Genomic DNA, 18,805 nt, shown 5'->3' on the forward strand with positions numbered 1-18,805 from the left:
ATGGTCAAATTAGGAGATACCACACTGTTAGGAAAGCACGCCCTGGAAAGAAGGACAAGCATATGGCTACACAATGTTTTGCTAATCTGAAGAGATTAGGCATCTGACTCATAGATCCCTTTAATGATCTCAGCAGACAGCAACAGAGATGGAATTATCCAGGGAAGATCTCTGGAGGGCCTTTCTGTCTGATGCCATCCAACATACAAAGGAAACACACAAGGTCCTTTGAGAATGTTACACCAGCAGAAATACTGCAGCTTGGACTGAAAGAGACAGAGATAGGATAAAATGAAGGAAGAGTCAGACTCCCAAAATTCTACAAACAGCAAACAGGCTGATATGATTAAGATAAGAATCTTGGGATGTGAGGTTATCTGGGGGGGGGGAGGCTAAATGGTATCATGTATATTTTTATAAAAGAGAGGCAAAGGAAGACTTGAACATACACACAGAGGGAAAGGTGATATGAACTCAGAGGAAGAAATTGGAATGATGCAGCTGTCACAAGCCAAGGAAGACCAACAGTTATCAAAACCTGGAAGGGGCAAAGAAGGCAAAGAACAGATTCTCCTCTAGAACCTCTGGAAGAAGTGTAGCCCTCCCAAACCCTTGATTTTGGTCCAATGAAATCGATTTCAGATTTCTCCAGAATTGTGAGAGAATAAATTTCTGTTGTTTTAGGTCACACAAGAACATGTATTCATAGAAATTTACCAAAAGGCACTTAGTCTCCAGATCCCAAGTCTAATGCATCTCCTGATACCTCATGTTTAATAGTTAACAAGTAACATTTTGAGACATTAGGTACTCAAAACTGGAAACCACCTACTCATACAACTAATGAGATAAACCCCAACCAAATAAAAATCATTAACTTGATTCAAATGTAAAGAATAAAAGCAATATTACCCAAGATTAGTTATATTTGGGTCCTGAAAGAAGCTTATCTTAAAAGATGATACATGTTAAGATGATACATCTTAAAAGATGATACATGTTTCCAAGTGTCCTTAAGGAAACAGCAACCAGCTAAATTTGAATCACTCCACGCATCCTCCAAAACCCAAGAGACGGGGCAACAAGAGGAGCAAAAAAAGCTCATAACCCATACCTTCTACATGACTGGAAAACAGATACTACTACTAACTTCAAATTACCTATAAGTAGAAAAATACACACTAAACTCCATCAAAGATATTTCCTGAGCTCCTGTCAGAAGCCCTAGCAGGGAGTGAGGGCAGCTGAAAATGACTAAACGGGTCATTTAAAAAAAAAAGAAGAAGAAAAGAAAAGAAAAAGAAAATGACCAAACCAACTCCAGAAAGAAGTCCACTCTAAATAGCAAATACTCAAAAAGGAATGTCACACACACACACACACACACATGCGCGCGCATCTCCCAAACCTGGGCAGTCAAAATACTACTAAAAAGTGCATAGAACTCAAGGTGGTAGGTCTTGGAAAGACACCACTTCTTGATGTCAACAGGAAGAAAGAAGAGTTCTTAGGAGGTTGAGTGCTAAAGGCAAAAAAAAAAAGAAAGAAAGAAGTATATTACCTTAACATGTTTAACAAGGGAGAACAGTTCAAGACAAAAAAGAACAGTATTGGAGTACAAACTAACTTTCACCTGCTGATACTTTAAAAAAAAAAAAAAAGCACCCATGAAAATAACTGTACTTCACTATAATTAAGAGACCTACCCCAAACTCACAACCCTGTCCATAAAATGTACAAACTAAAACAGTCTGCATCATACAAGACAAAATAATAGAAAATTTAACTGAAATATTCTAGCCAATAAAAATGTTTCCCCTACCAAGAACAGAAGAAAATTGTAACAAAACTCTTTAAATGGAATTCAGTATATTTAAACAAGCATTTGGAGATATAGATCTTGAATCAGAAGTTCTAAAACTAAGAGCAGAGATAGACAAAAACCAGGAACAAAATAAGAATTGACTGAACTCAGGAAAGAATATAAAGAAAAAGAAAAACTCAAAAATAAAGATTAAATTACAATGTGTCCAATGGATAATCATTAAATAAACATTTAATAAGGAAGATTGAAGAGTATAGGAAAACAACAACAAAAAATAAAGAATAAAAGGTTAGAGAGGAAGTATTTGAAATAGAAAACAAGAGATATCACTTTTATGTATGTAAAAGGAGTCTCTGAAAAAGAAAAAATTAAAAAAAACAATGATATCAAACTAATATCTGAAACTATAACCCAAGGAAACTTACTTCCAGGAAAAAAAAAAAAAAGAAAGAAAAGAACCGAATCTACAAAAAAGCCAACTGTGTTGGAAAAACTGACCTGAAAAGGTAAACTCAAAACACAGCTTAGCAATATTTAAATTTTAAAGATAAAAGAATAAATTTTAAATATAAAGGACATCAAAACATAAAAATGCCTAATTATTTATAAGGGCAAGAAAATTATTCTAGCATCAGACCAGTCAAAACAACATTCAAAGTAAGCCAAGAATGGAGGAACATTTTCAAAAAAATTAAGGAAACAAAATATTAAAGATTTTATATCCAGCCAAGCTATCCTTCAAATATCAAAGCTACAGGAAAACTTTTAAGCTTTCAAAAACTCAAAGAATAGAACTCATAAACCCTACACCATGAGCTTTGTCTAAATGAGTGATCCAACCAAAAGTTAACTAGGAAAACATCATAAAAGGACTGATGATGAGCATTTATTACATTTAACTGTAGATCCAAGACTAAAACAAAAACGGCAATAATATTTTTGCCATATTTATGGCAATAATATTTGCCATATTTTGGTGGCTCAGTGGGTTAAAGCCTCTGCCTTCGGCTCAGGTCATGATCCCAGGATTCTGGGATTGAGCCCCACATGGGGCTCTTGGCTCAGCAGGGAGCCTGCTTCCTCCTCTCTCTCTGCCTGCCTCTCTGCCTACTTATGATCTCTGTCAAATAAATAAATAAAATCTCTTTTTAAAAAAATGGCAATAATAAGGAAGAATAATCTGTAAATGTTTTGTCCTGTCAAAGCAAAAAAAAAAAAAAAAAATGCAGCTAAAAGAGGAGAAGGACTGAGAGAAAAAGAGAAAGAATGAGAATATAGAATAAATTATTTGTTGCATAAGTCATAGGTGGAAGTCAAAGCACGCCATTTAAAACTAACACACCTGAGCAAAAGGATGAAGAAAATAGGGGACTAAAGGGCTCTATAAAAGGCAGATATAAAGACAACCAGCCAGAACAAAATTACAAATTTCCTAAATATCAAAAGACATTTTTCAAACTGTGGGTTGCTGGGGAGAGGGGGGTTGGGAGAAGGGGGGTAGGGTTATGGACATTGGGGAGGGTATGTGCTTTTGGGTAAATTGGAAGGGGTGGTGAACCATGAGAGACTATGGACTCTGAAAAACAATCTGAGGGGTTTGAAGTGGCGGAGGGGTGGGAGGTTGGGGTACCAGGTGGTGGGTATTATAGAGGGCACGGCTTGCATGGAGCACTGGGTGTGGTGAAAAAATAATGAATACTGTTTTTCTGAAAATAAATAAATTGGAAAAAAAAAGACATTTTTAAGAGAACACAAAAAAACATTACATAGAGAAAGAAAACTGTAATTGTAATATAATATACATAGTACTATAAAATAAGTTGACATCGAACACATCTACTATATCAATAAATATTACAAGCTTACTTCACCAATTTAAAAAAAAAAAAAGACTTTTAAACTGGCTAAAATGCAAGACCCAACTCTATGCTAAATACAAAAGATACACCTAGTACACAATAATTCAGAAAAGCTAAAATAAAAGAATGAGCAAAGATGAACCAGGCAATCAGAAACAAGAAGGCAGAGGTTTCATTCCTGATACCAAACAAAATAGAACTGAAGCCAAAAGGCATTAAATATGACAAAGGACACTTTACAATGCTAAAAGCCATAATTCACAATGAAAATACAATACTTATGGATATCCATGTACCAAAAAACATACCAATCAGGTATTTAACTTTAAACAGAATTAAATATACTTAAACATCATATGCAAAGAAAAATAGAAACACACTAACAGAGACTTTAATATACTACTCTCAATATAAGATAGTGACAAAAGTAAGTAAAGACACAGAAGAAGTAAACAATATCATCAATGAAGCAGATCTTAAGGATATACATATAGACCTTTATACACTGGTAATATAGAATATACCTTCTTCTCAAGCATACAAATGGAACATTTACAAAAATTTAATCATATATTAGGCCACAAAGAAAACATCATTAAGTTCCACAAGTAGAAATCTTATAAACACATTGTACACCTTAAACTTACACAATATTATGTTAATAATATCTCAATAAAGCTGGGAAACAAAGGAAATGGCCTCGGAGAAAAGGGAAGCCCTGTAAATATTTATCCATATATACCTACCGATCTACGTTAGTTTTTGACTGAGAGTTTAAAGAGTTATCCAACTCATTCCCACTTTCTTCAGACTGGCTGTTAACAGTTCCTTCTCCTTCATCATCTACTTCGTTAAGAGCCTTTCTCAACACAACAATAAAAATACAAGTTGGTTATATGTACACTCATCCTTTGTTTCTTTTTGTCATTACAATAGAGAGATCCCTCCTTCTACCGCTAACATCTCCACAAGTGCTCTAGGACCTAACTGCTCTCACCTCCTTCCACTCCATCAAGTGCCCTATCCCTCTCTTGCAACTTCAACCTTTCTGCACTGGCTTTAGCTCAACCGCATTTAAATGTGAATATCTTTTCTCTCTTATCTTTTCTCTTTTCTCTCACCATATCTTTTCTCTTTACCATCAAACTTGAAAGAATCTTACCCACCCCCCCACCCCCACCCCACACAGCTTCTCACTTACCACCTATGCCCTACAACCTTGCTTCTGCCCTACCATTCCACTCAAACTGCTGTCTACAAGGTCAACATCTTTTTTTTTTATGTTCCTAAATCAAACAGATATTTTTCAGTCTCTGCCTTCCCTTTCTTCTCTAATTGATTGGACATTAATGACCATTCCTTTCTTTCTTTCAAGATCTTCTTGATACATTCTTCCTTTTAACTCCCAAGATACCATATTTCCCTAGTTTTTATTCTATTCTTTTGGCTCTTCCTTCCCATCTCCTTCATTGATTCTTTCCTTTCTGCCCTTTCTTAATACTCAAGATCCTCCCTTTGGACCTTTTAGCTTCTCATTTGACTCCCTTTCTGAAAGATTGTATCTAGTTCCAAAGCTGCAATTACAATTCAAATGCTGTGACTTCTCGAATTTCTATCTTCACCCAGATTTCTCAGGAGTCCTAGACAATTATATTCAACTGCCTAAGATATTCCTAGTAGACATCCTACACACATAAATGTAACGTGTCCAAAACTAGTCATCTTCCTAAGCCTCTCCTATCATTCTTTCAGAAGCCTTATTCCTGACATATTACCTAAGACCATAAGAGTATTGCCATCTACTGAGATGCTCAAACCAGCAAACTGGGAGTTACCCTTTTTTCTCATCCATCACATCCAATCAGCTACCAAATGCTGTCAATTCTATCCTTTTTTAATCTCTCAAACCCATCTCTCTTCCCCTCTACCTCCTTCTTTTACTGCCATTGCTTAGGTTAGGCCCTCACCACTTCTCACTAAAATTCTAACCTAAGTCTTCTAACCAGATCCTCTCACCAGTCTTGTCCTTCCCAAACCCTTCTTCCACTCTACAATTGATTTCATCATGACTCTATTCTTCCTAAAATTCTTTGGTGGCTCTCCTCTCACTTTCTGGTTCTTTAGCCCTTCATTACCTAGCTCCTCCTTATCTCTTTGGCCCCAGCTCTTGCCATTTCCCCTTCCCCATAATAGAGACCATAATTATCTGAAAGCTAACATTTTTTTTATTAACATATATTATTTGTTTCAGGGATACAGGTCTGTGATTCTTCAGTCTTACACAATTCACAGCACTCACCATAGCACATACCCTCCCCAAGGTCCATCACCCAGCCACCTCATCCCTCCCACCACTCTCCACTCCAGCAACCCTCAGTTTGTCTCCTGAGACCAAGAGTCTCTTAAGGTTTGTCTTCCTCACTGGTTTTGTTTTGTTTCATTTTTCCCTCCCTTTCTCTATGATCCTCTGTTTTATTTCTCAAATTCCTCAAATCAGTGAGGTCATATAATTGTACCTCTCTCATTGACTTAATCTCGCTTAGCATAATACTCTCTAGTTCCATGCAGGTCGTTGCAAATGGCAAGCTTTCAGGTTTTTTGATGGCTGCATAATATCCCATAATATTCCACTCCATTCCATTCCATGCCATACCACATCTTCTTTATCCATTGATCTGTTGATGAACATTTAGGCACTTTCCATAGTTTGGGTATTGAGCTATAAACACTGGGGTGCACATGCCCCATCAGATCACTACATTCGTATCTTTGGGGTAAATACCCAGTAGTGCTATTGCTGGGTCATAGGGTAGCTCTATTTTCAACTTTTTGAGAAATCTCCATACTATTTTCCAACATGGTTGCACCAGCTTGCATTCCCACCAGTAATGTAGGAGGATTATCCTCAAAGCTAACATTTTTAGTAAGTGCCAAAACATAATGGCTTTTGGCTATTTAAAACATGTAACATTCTACTTAATTGCCTTTGTAAGCAGAAAACAGTAGACTTAAGTTGTTTTTTGTTTTTTGTTTTTTTAGTGATTCTGGACCTTGTAATTCCCTAGGATCATCCCTCTAACTGATGAGTCTCCTTTTTTCATAGGACATATAAATAACCTAGGAAATTGCAATAAACAGGTATTGAGTCCTCGTCAAGCCTAAAAATTTGTTTTATTTTAATATTAAATTCTTCATGAGCTTTAAAAAATGTTTCCCATTTCAAAATTCTAAGCACTTTGATTATTTAAGAGTTTCAGTTAGGTTGGGATACATTTTAATTAATATTTTACTACTATAATATAATTTTCCCACGTAACTGGTCAATAAATTCCAAGTTTCCTGGGTAACAGGAATAAACACACCTGTTTTCTAAACACACCCATTAAAAGAGACTATTAACATTTAATGAAGAACTAGTATCTGGAATCATGATAGACACATAACTTATCTCAGCTGATCCTTACAACAACCATAGTAAGTATATTCTACTCCCATTTAACAATAACAACAACAACAAAACCAAAAATACTCTGAGTCATCTCAGATACCTTAAGAAATCAACCCAAGATCCAACAGCTAGTACTAACAGAATGTAAACACAGATCCACCTGACTCTAAAGTGGAAGTTAAGAGACTCCCCACTGTTTCTATAATGGCAGATGGAGCAAATGCCATCTCTGATGCTATGTGATCTTGGACAAGGCACTTAATTTTTCTGAAGTTCAGTTTTTTCACCTGCTAATGGAGGTAATGCTAGTACCTACATCATAAGTAAGTACTCAAAAAATGGTTAGCTATTATTATCCAGTCCTGTCTTGTTTGGTACAAATATAACTCACCCAAAGTGTAATACGCTTGAGGAAGAACAATTCTAGCAACCAAACTTGGTATTTGTTGATATTTAAGCTTTTGAAAAGTTTACCACAATGCCTACATAAATTTAATTTCAACATAAGCATGATGGCTATAAGGACAGTATATTACCTGAGGCTCCATGATGGATTCACTAAGAACAGCCTGCGCGTCAGGGTCTTGATTTACCAAAATAGGACCCTGAGAGGAATCAGGAGCCATAGTTACATTTGGAAACCCTGCAGAAGGAAAAGAAGTCATGATGATTTTACTTCATTTAATTAAACTGACTTTATAAGCACTATACACTGCCACAGGTTTGTATTATCAAATAAAAATCTTAAATGATAATAACAGCAGCTCACACTTATATAATACTTACTATATGCCAGGCACTTTTCTAAATGCTTTTACATATATTAAATCACTTTACCCTCACAAAATCTGATGAGGTTGTTACTATTATTATTTTATAGATCAGCAAACTGAAACTCAGAGACATGAGGTAAATGGCCCAAAGTCACAATAATAAATGGTTAAGCCAGGATTCAAACCTTAAACTAAAAACTAATGATCTGTTTTAGGGATTAAAGTAAACAATGGATTATATACACATTAAAGTGAATAATGCTATATATCTGACAAAAGGCAAAGTCTCTGTCAGAGAAGAGACTGAAGTAGCTTTAGGCTTCAAAATTTAGCTTTACTCAAGTTACATACAAATACAGACACTTTATACGGTAACCTAACATTAATAAACTGGAAACTAAGTCATATTTATAATAAAATCTTGTACACTGAACCATGAGATATACTAGTAAATGATGACTTACCTCTATTTAGCTCCATAATTTGTAATAGTTAATATTCTTAGTGAAAAGCAAACAAATTATACTGAATCTACGCCTAACAACTCCTGTACGCTATCCACTCTAGACTACTTGTACTATAAATAATGTGATGCCCGAAAAAAGTTTTCAAGTTCTTCCAAACAGCCATTGTAGGCTATAATTAATAAGAAAAAGAAGCTTTTGTTTGAACGAAATACATTACCTGTGCGCCTACGGGGAAAATCAACAAACAGATCTTTTGCTTCAGCCATCAAATGATCAGATTTTTCTAATACCTCCTGCATCTGGTATTGATCAGAAAGAATCTAGACATGTGTTAATGATAAATATTATTATTCAGAAAAAAATCTATATATACTATGAAATCACAAGGAAAAGTCCATGCAAAGGTTCAGAGAATAAAAACAACTGTAAGCCACCATCCTCCCAAAATCCTTCAATGGCAATATCTGTAAGTACCAGGAGATGGCGCTATTACAATAATTAGATTTCAAATGCTTGGCTACAATCCAAGTAAGAAAGAAATACATTATTTCTTACTTGGCCTTACTTGGCGTGACCTAATATACATGCAAATGTAAATGCATAACAAGATAAAAGTCTTACTTAACCTTACTTTTTGAGAACCATTTTGATATTTTCTTTTAGTTTCTATTCTATTTTTTAAAATAATAGCTACAACACACTAAATTTAGCAATCCACTAACAAGTTGTGATCCACAGTTTGAAAAACACTGATTAAAGATATAAAACTCTGAGCCATATATTCAGAGGGTTTCAACCTTTAAAGTGATTTCATAATCCACTAATGGATCATGATCAACAACTTAAGAGACTATGAGGTAAGATACGAGTTTGGGGGCATCAAACAAAAAAGTGACAGTTCTGTATTTACAAACAAGGTGGACTTTTATCCTAGAGGGATGAGAACTCAAAAAATACCATTACAGTAGGGCCTCTGATTAGGCACTTTCAACTCAGGAACTTTCTTACTTAGAAGCAAGGAGCACAGGCAAGTCAACTCTACCCACCACCACCAGATGGCACTCTTAAACTGAGAGGAGTCATAAAACAGAACTGCCTGGTTTCCAACACTGAGTGAAAACAATGAAGTGGAGCTTCTGGCAACAAATGCTCTTACCAAAATCTCTCTAGCCCATGGAAACAAGTATATAATATGATTTCAGTTATTGTTTTAAGACATTGAGAGAAATAACAAAAGTCACATTCCGACTTTTTCCCTTTCTTCTCCTGCTGTGGCCAATCAGATTGGATAGCTCAGTTGGTGAGAATCAAGTCCTTAATTTGTTCTTTCCACAGAGTAAGTTTTGGAATGATATAAGGCAAAAAGCACATTCAGAGCCAGAAGACTAGGATCCAGCCAAGGGATACTAAGCAAAATCCAACCCTCTTTATGCTTAGGTTCCTAATATGTAAATGAAGATACCGCCACCTTCCCCTACCCCAAAGGGCTGTTGTAAGAATGTGGACACACTGAACACCTGTACCATTCTAGAGATATTTGGAATGTTGCTACAACTTAAATTATATTATCCCATGAACCAAATTTCTATCCCTGGTTAGCGATCTTGCAAGTACACCCAATTAGAGCTTAGGCAAGAGAGTAAATGGAGCATTATAAGCTATCACTTAAACTAGAAAAATTACACACAGAATATTTCCTAATGGCAGTTTTGAGTTTACGATCAAAAAAAAAAAAAATTACTGACCTTCCATCAAAATAAAGACATATAATTGAAAAAGGCAGATAGTAGAAGAACAATTTTATCATACCAAGACCTGATTATCAATTATAATGAGGTCTCCAGGAAAGACATTACACTGTTGCACTTTGCCAATCTCTGCCCAGCCTTCTTGGGGCAGATGGGTTGAGAGGCCACAGATCAGGGTACTGGCTTTCTTTTGCTCTCTCTAGATTTATTCATCACTCCTCTCTGATAACACCCATCCTCTTGGGGTGCCTGGGTGGCTCAGTGGGTTAAGCCTCTGCCTTCGGCTCAGGTCATGGTCTCAGAGTCCCAAGATCGAGCCCCACATTGGTATCTCTGTGCAGCAGGGAGCCTGCTTCCCCTCTCTCTCTGCCTGCCTCTCTACCTACTTGTGCACTCTCTCTCTGTGTCAAATAAATAAATAAAAACCTTTATTTAAAAAAAAAAAACCATCCTCTTGATAAGTAAACCAATCTCTGCAAGCCCATCTGTATACATTACTTCCCCAGATGGGTTCATAGAGCACAAAGTCAAACTTATGACTGCTACACATCTTGGATTCACAAAAGATCAGCCAAGATCCCTTCAAAAACACTAACACAAACTTTTAATTCTAGCACTTTGGTTCTCTGATAATAAAAACTAGGATCTAGAAATAGCAAATTACAGAGAGACCTGGGAAGTTATTAGACTTCTAAAATTTATAAAATCTTTATCGAAGTTTCCCTCTCTCCGATCGAATTTGGACCCTCATTTGCTTGATTCCCAAGACATGAGTGCATCATACAGCGAATGATTATGCTAGCCAAAGAGCTTTTCTCTTAACTTTGCTTATTTAGGTAGGAGTCCATTTCTGGTGGATGGACTGGTAGCTCTAATACATGTTGATACTGCCTAGGTGAGTATGCCCAAGGAGGCTTCTTCATTTGGTTCCCATCATATCCCTTAACAGAGACACTACAAATTTAGCAACACTGAAATAATAGATGCACATATCTTTGACTCAGCAGTTCCACTCTTACGAATTTATCCTACATGGGTGTCTAGGTGGCTCAACCGGTTAAGCACCTGCCTTCTGCTCAGGTCATGATCTCAGGGTCCTGGGGTCGAGTCCCACATTGGGCTCTCTGCTCAGCGGGAAGTATGCTTCTTCTCACTCTCCCTCTGTGCTCTCCCTCTCTCTCAAACAAATAAATAAATAAAATCCTTTAAAAAATGTTGTTCTACAAATATAGTTTTACATGTACTTAAAACCACATTCCAGGGTATTCATTGTATTATTTCCAGTGACAAATGAGCTAACAATCTGTGGGTGACAGACCTGTTACTTACCCACCAATTTCCTGTCTTTTCATTTTCCTTTTAACAGAATTCCCAAGTTTTAGCCAAGTATACACCGAGATCTCCTAACCGTCATTCTAAGTGAGAATGGTCGTATGATGAATTTCTGGACAGTGGGATAGAAGCCAGAATTTCTGGATGATATTTAAAGGAGTAGCATGCATTCTCCTTCCCTTTTCATGCTGGCTAGAATACAGCTAAAGGTAGCTGGAACAGCCATTCTCTACTCAGTGATGGAAGCCCTGGAATAAAGGACCACAGAGACCTTACCAACTACTGGTTACTTCTGAACTGTTTCACAGAGAGAAACAGATTTCTATTTTGTTTAAACCACTGTATCTTCTTAACCAGAGGTCTAAACTATAGTCCATGGGGCGCCTGGGTGGCTCAGTGGGTTAAAGCCTCTGCCTTAGGCTCAGGTCATGATCCCAGGTCCTGGGATTGAGCCCCACATCAGGCTCTCTGCTCAGCAGGGAGCCCGCTTCCCTTCCTCTCTCTGCCTGCCTCTCTGCCTATTTGTGATCTCTGTCTGTCAAATAAATAAATAATCTTTAAAAAAAATAAATAAACTATAGTCCAATACACTTCCTAAGTTTTCACAAATAAAGTACTGGATAAATAAATTGTGGTACATCTATATATTACCTGGCCATTAAAAAGTAAAGGTAGATTTCTAAATACTGACATGGGATAATCTCCAAAATATACTGTTAAATGGAAATACTTGATCTCATTAACTGCAGAGGTTCTCAACCCTGGCAATGAATTAAAATTACATAACAACTGTCTAAAAAAATACCTAAGTAGGGCCACATTATAGATCCACTAAATCAGGTTAGCTGAATACGGATATATCTGAATCCAGATACTATGATTTTTTAAATGGAAGATCTCAACACTGACTGATCTAATGTGCAGTCAGCGTTGAGAACCATGACACAAGGGCCTGAGGCATGGGACTGGAGGGACATATGACAGACTTCACTCGTCCTCTCCCACCACTCTTCCTTCAGTCCCTCCTTCTACCGTATCTACTCCTTCAGGACATGAGCAGTTCAGGACAAGAGCAGGAGCCACTAGAGATGGGACACAAAAGCCCAGAGTCGCCTCAAAAGGGCCGCCTTTCCTCCTGGTCACTGTGAACCACATACTTTGTTCAAGATTATCAAAGGATACTTATCTGTAAAGAACCATATTCTCTCAATCTACTGTTTTTACAAGTCCATATAAACATTTATTTGGGAGACGGAATTCTTCCTGATGATACATTAGGATTGAAACTTTTACCTTTCACTAACAAGCCTAATGAATTCTTCGAAAGACAGAGCAATTTTTTTTTTTTAATTTGACAGAGAGAGATCACAAGTAGGCAGAGAGGCAGGCAGAGAGAGAGGGAGGGGGAAGCAGGCTTCCTGCTGAGCGGAAAGCCCAATGTGGAACTCGATCCCAGGACCCTGAGATCATGACCTGAGTCGAAGGCAGCAGCTAAACCCACTGAGCCCAGGCACCCCAAGACAGAGCAATTTAAAGCTACAGTGAAAGGTCACCCAGAACAGCCAAGTGCCATAAGTTTCAACAACGAACAAGAAGTGACACTACAAAGTATATTTCTTTTTCAATGATTTCATCCCAAATCAAAGGTTTTTTTGCTGTAGCTTCCTCTTATTTGCCATATTATTTATTCCTACGCATCTGATTACTTATCCAAATACCCTACATCTTGCAAAAGATTTAGCCAAGGACAAGTGGCTTACTAACTAACTTGTTGGACAAGCACACATTTTTTTTTTTGCAAAGTAATTAATCTAATAGCACTGTGTGTGAACTGAGAAAAATAATTATAGCAGTTTATATATGTATATAAGGAACTAATTATGTGCCGAGGAACGTACTAGTCAGTTTTTTAGCATATACCGCTGAAATCTCATAACAGTACAATCAGGCAAGTCACATAAACAGTAATTTTCCAAGCAGGAATTCAAACCTCCAAACTAGATGCTAATCATCACTCCACTGCTTTTTTCAGAGTCCATGTGTAAATCATTATATAAGGACACAGTCATTTACTGAAGTCCTTCCAATGTGAATCAAATTTGAGAGGAAAGAGAGAAACCTATTTATCATTTTCTTCTCTAACTCTAAAGATAATGCAGTTTAGCATTACCTCCTTCATTATGGACAATCTCCTTCTCTCAAGATTAGAAATTTCTGGTTTCTGCTTCTTCCATTTTCTCTTCAAAGCTTTTTCTTGGAGTTCCCAGTGTACTAATGCTCTGTTCTTTGATTTGTGTATTTCATGACGACGTATCTGTACAAAAGAAAAAAATATAAAAGAATGCTTCAGGAACAAAGAAGTTGCCTATTCGGATGGTGGAACCACCTAATCTAATTCAACTTTTAAAAACTTTTTTCTGGGGCGCCTGGGTGGCTCAGTGGGTTAAGCCGCCGCCTTCGGCTCAGGTCATGATCTCAGGGTCCTGGGATCGAGTCCCGCATTGGGCTCCCTGCTCAGCAGGGAGCCTGCTTCCTCCTCTCTCTCTCTGCCTGCCTCTCTGCCTATTTGTGATCTCTCTCTGTCAAATAAATAAATAAATAATATTAAAAAAATATTAAAAACTTTTTTCTGGTCCAACATGTGTGTATTTATACATATTCACAACCAAAATTTTCAGTCTTCTAAATCTTCAAACGTGATTTTAAAAAAATATATCTAGAACTAGGAGACCTAGCAAAAAGACAAAATGAAAAAAATACTAATTTCTACTTCCATTGGCCAGAACTATCCAATAAAATGTTATTTTCCAAACTACGGGCCAGGATTCATTTAAAAGGTGGTAAAATCAATTAGTGGGTCAAATCAACATTTTTTTTAAATAAAACAGAATACAAAATAGAAAATATTAAGAGTAAATCACACATAAAAAAGTTAAGAATTGGGGTGCCTCGGTGGCTCAGTGGGTTAAAGCCTCTGCCTTCAGCTCGGGTCATGATCCCAGGGTCCTGGGATACAGCCCCACATTGGGCTCTCTACTCAGCAGGGAGCCTGCTTGCCTTCCTTTCTCTCTGCCTGCCTCTCTGTCGACTTGTGATCTCTGTCAAATAAATAAATAAAATCCTTTAAAAAAAAAGAAAGTTAAGAATTGTTCTGTTAAACTTTTCAGTTACATATATGTGTACTTGTACAATTATACACACACATACACACACACAGAGTACAACGTAAAAGGCACAAAGTCCACTGACTCATCTTTGGCAAACACACACTCATTTCATAATACTCACGTCACTACCAAAAACTAACAATGTAGTATTTTTATAGCCCTGCAATGGCTGCAATTTGGAAGTGGGTCACTGGAAATGCAGAACTCCAGAAAAATGGAATTCCTGAAGCAGAGATACAAGCCACAGCTTAAGAGTTGCAGGAGCAACTAGTTCATTGAAGTGGCTAAGGAATAGGAACAGATATTGGCTTTATAAGCACTCTAGTATTCAGAACCATGAAGATGAATAAAATGTACTGCTTTGTTTTCACCATGTAAATAAGAAATCAGTCCATTAAGAGACCAACAACCAAATACTGTGTAAGGATCCTGAACACAAAAAACAAATGAAGATGCTATTTTTGAGATAACTGGGGTGATATGAATATGGACTTGGAAACAATAAATAATTAATGTTACTTTTGCTAGGTGTGATAATGGCATTGTAGTTAGAGAAAAAATACCTTTTTTTTTTAAAATGTAAACAGAATATGTTGGCACAAAATGACATGTTCTCTGGGATTTGCTTCAAAATGCTATAGTGAAGGAAGGAAAGGGTATGAAAAATGAAGAAACTATGGCAAAATTTTAATAACTATTACATCTGGATAAACAGTACATGGAAGATCTTCATATTTTCATCTCCATTTTCATGTCAATTTGAAATTTTTCATAAAAAAATTTTTAAGTCAGTAGGACATCATTATCCTATTTACTAAGATTAAGATTTCTAGGTCCACAAAGATATACAAGATACAGCCCTTATCCCTCAAAAGCATTAACAATCTGCCCCGGGAGACTGAGCACATACAGTTGACCCTTTAATGACATGGGTTTGAACTGCTTGAATCCACATATACATGAACTTTTTTCAATAAATATAGTATAGTACTATAAATGTAATTTCTCTTCCTTATGATCTTAATAACATTTTCTTTCCTCTAGCTTACTTTTTTATATGTTATATGTATATATAACATATAAAACGTATTAAACAGCTACTTATGTTATTGGTAAGGCTTCCTGTCAACAGTAGGCTATTAGTTAAGTTTCAGGGTAGTCAAAACTTATATAAGAAATTTCTGACTGTGCAGGAGATGGCACCCTTAACCCCCACATTGTTTAATGTACATAATGCACCGACTGTACATATAAAGATAAATGAAATACATTAGACAGTACATACACAATGCTTCATATACACAGTAAATATGAGAACAGTTTAGAGGGCATACCAATTGTTGGGCAGCTTCAAAAAACTTCAAAATTAGTACAAAACTATAATAATCAAGACAATGTTGTGTGGCATAGAATAGACATATAGATCAGTGGAATAAAACTGACAGTCCAAACTAAACCCTTATGTTTACAGAAAATTTATTTTTAGCAAGGGTGTCAAGGTAATTCAATGGAGAAAGGACAGTCATTTTAACAAATGGTACATGGGCAACAGGCTATCCATTTAGAGAAGAATGAAGTTGGACCCCTATCTCACTATATACAAAAATTAATTCAAAATGGATCAAAGACCTAAACATAAGTGCCAAAACTGTAAAACTCTTAGAAAGAAACACAGGAGAAATTGTTGTGAATCTTGGGTTAGACAATGGTTTCTTAGATGAAACAAAAAGCACAGACGGAAAAAACAGACTCGAGTTTATCAAAATTAAAAATTTTGGTGCTTCAAAGAATACGTATCATCAAGAAAATGAAAAGACAACCAATAGAATGGATAGTATTTACAAATCATGTATCTGATAAGGAACTTGGATCCAGAATGTGTGAAGAACACTTACAACTTAACAATAAAACCACAAGTAATCCAATTCTTAACTGGCTAAGGAATCTGCATAGACATTTCTCCAAAGAAGATAATACAAATGGCCAATAAGTACACAAAAGGATGTTTAACATCATTAGTCCCTAGGGCAAACCAAAAACATAATGAGATTCCACTTTACACCCATTTAGGAAAACTAAAACCAGAATAACATGTGTTGGCAATGGATATGGAAAAATTGGAACCCTCATGCCTGCTGGTAAGAATGTAAATAGCGCAGCCACTTTGAAAAACAGTTCAGCAGCTCTTCAGAAAGCTAACTGCAGAGATACCATATGACCCAGAAATTCTACTCCCAGGTATACAACAAGAGAACTGAGAACATATGTTCACACAAAACTTGTACACCAACATCTGGAGCACCCTTATTCATAATAGTCAAAATGTGAAAACAATCCAAATGTCTAGACATTTGTATATCCAATTGTATATCCATACAATTGAACAGTATCAGCAATAATAGGGATGAAGTAATGACACATGCTACAACATGGACGAGCCTTGAAGACATTCTGTTAGACACTAAAGGACACACATTGTCTTCCATTTACATGAAATGACCAGAATATGGGCGCCTGGGTGGCTCAGTTGGTTAAGTGTCCGCCTTCAGCTCAGATCATGATCTGAGCCCTGGGATCAAGTCCCACATCACGCGGCCTGCTCAGCATGGCGTCGGCTTCTGCCTCTCCCTCTGCCCCTCCCACTGCTTTTGTTCATGCTGTCTCTCTCTCTGCCCCTCTTTCTCTTAAAAAAATACATAAATAAAATCTTTTTTTTTTTTAAGATTTTATTTATTTATTTGTCAGAGAGAGAGGAGCGAGAGTGAGCACAGGCAGACAGAGTGGCAGGCAGAGGCAGAGGGAGAAGCAGGCTCCCTGCCAAGCAAGGAGCCCGATGTGGGACCCGATTCCAGGACGCTGGGATCATGACCTGAGCTGAAGGCAGCTGCTTTAACCCACTGAGCCACCCAGGCGTCCCTAAATAAAATCTTTTTAAAAATAATTTTAAAAGGGGTGCCTGGGTGGCTCAGTGGGTTAAAGCCTCTGCCTTCAGCTCAGGTCATGATCCCAGGGTTCTGGGATCCCCCCATTCGGGCTCTCTGCTCAGCAGGGAGCCTGCTTCCTCTTTTCTCTCTCTCTCTCTCTGCCTACCTCTCTGCCTACTTGTGCTCTCTGTCTGTCAAAAAAATAAATATAATCTTTTAAAAAAAAAAAGGATACAGGGTTTCTTTCAGGGAGTGATGAAAATGTTCTAAATCAGAAAATATGAATATGAATATATTGAAAACCAATGGATCATACACATTAAAAGGGTGGATTTTATGGTATGTGAATTGTATTTCAATAAAGCTGTTGTTTTTTTTTTAATCTATAGCAGAAACCTTTTTTAAAAGTAATACTTGAACTAGGATAAGGAAGCAAATTAAGATTTGGATAGGTAGTCAAGAAGGTAGAGAAGGTAGAGAACCTGTTCCAACTAAAAAAAAATCATTTAATTGAGGCTCAAATGTGGAAATATACATGCCATATTCAAGGAATAAATTAGCACATTCACTAGACTGGCATGCTTGCATACAGAAGTAATAGTAAATAAGGCTAGAGATATGTACAGATAGAAGACAAAAGATATATACAGGGCAATACTGGACCAGAGAGATTTGAACAGTGATTTGAAACCAAACCTATCTAATTAAATTTTAATATATGCTAAGTAACATTCCTACATAAAATCAGGAAGTCCAGATAATAAGCTTTTCAATTTCATATAGACATAAGCAAGATTAAATATAACTAACAATTTTCAGGAAGTACCTCTGATTTCTATTCTGAAGTCAGAAACCAAGTATCAAATAAAACATTGAACAAATCTTAACTTTTGATATTAAACTTACCAGATCTTCAGGAGTTGCCCGATGAACTGTTAGATCATTCACAGTATTCTGCGATAAAAAAGAAAAGAACTTTCTTTAAAAAAAAAAAAAAATTTTTTTTCACAAAATATTAGTATATACTGGATTTTTTTTAAAATAGGATTTCAGTGTTGTTCACTTTGGGTAATTTTCTTACAGGAAAAGTTTTCTTTAAACTAGGTTAAAAAACATTTAAAATCAATTTTAATTTATTTTACATTCATTTTCCTTTTTTTTTTTTTCAGAAGCCTTCTTTTTAAAATTTTTTAAAGTTTGTTTGTTTTTTTTAAGTAATCTCTATACCAACATGTGGCTCAAACTCATGACTCTGAGATCAA

At 36.4% G+C, this 18,805-nt stretch overlaps 1 protein-coding gene across 3 annotated transcripts in view; it reads right to left on the minus strand.

The window, feature by feature from the left end:
* The window catches only part of SPICE1 (spindle and centriole associated protein 1), a 54,339-nt gene that overhangs the window by 24,899 nt on the left and 10,635 nt on the right, over window positions 1-18,805 (minus strand). For 2 of the 3 annotated variants that reach the window (XM_044251399.1, XM_044251398.1), the window contains exons 3-7: window positions 18,450-18,497; window positions 13,623-13,766; window positions 8,590-8,692; window positions 7,669-7,775; window positions 4,431-4,543 (exon numbers count right to left, since the gene is read on the minus strand). In XM_044251399.1, coding sequence (XP_044107334.1) covers window positions 4,431-4,543; window positions 7,669-7,775; window positions 8,590-8,692; window positions 13,623-13,766; window positions 18,450-18,497 — 515 coding nt within the window. Of the gene's footprint in view, window positions 1-4,430; window positions 4,544-4,681; window positions 4,796-7,668; window positions 7,776-8,589; window positions 8,693-13,622; window positions 13,767-18,449; window positions 18,498-18,805 lie in introns of those variants that run through there. The other variant, XM_044251400.1, reaches the window with a different exon arrangement.

Source organism: Neovison vison, chromosome 6 (assembly GCF_020171115.1).
Source record: "Neovison vison isolate M4711 chromosome 6, ASM_NN_V1, whole genome shotgun sequence".
Classification (NCBI taxonomy): domain Eukaryota; kingdom Metazoa; phylum Chordata; class Mammalia; order Carnivora; family Mustelidae; genus Neogale; species Neogale vison.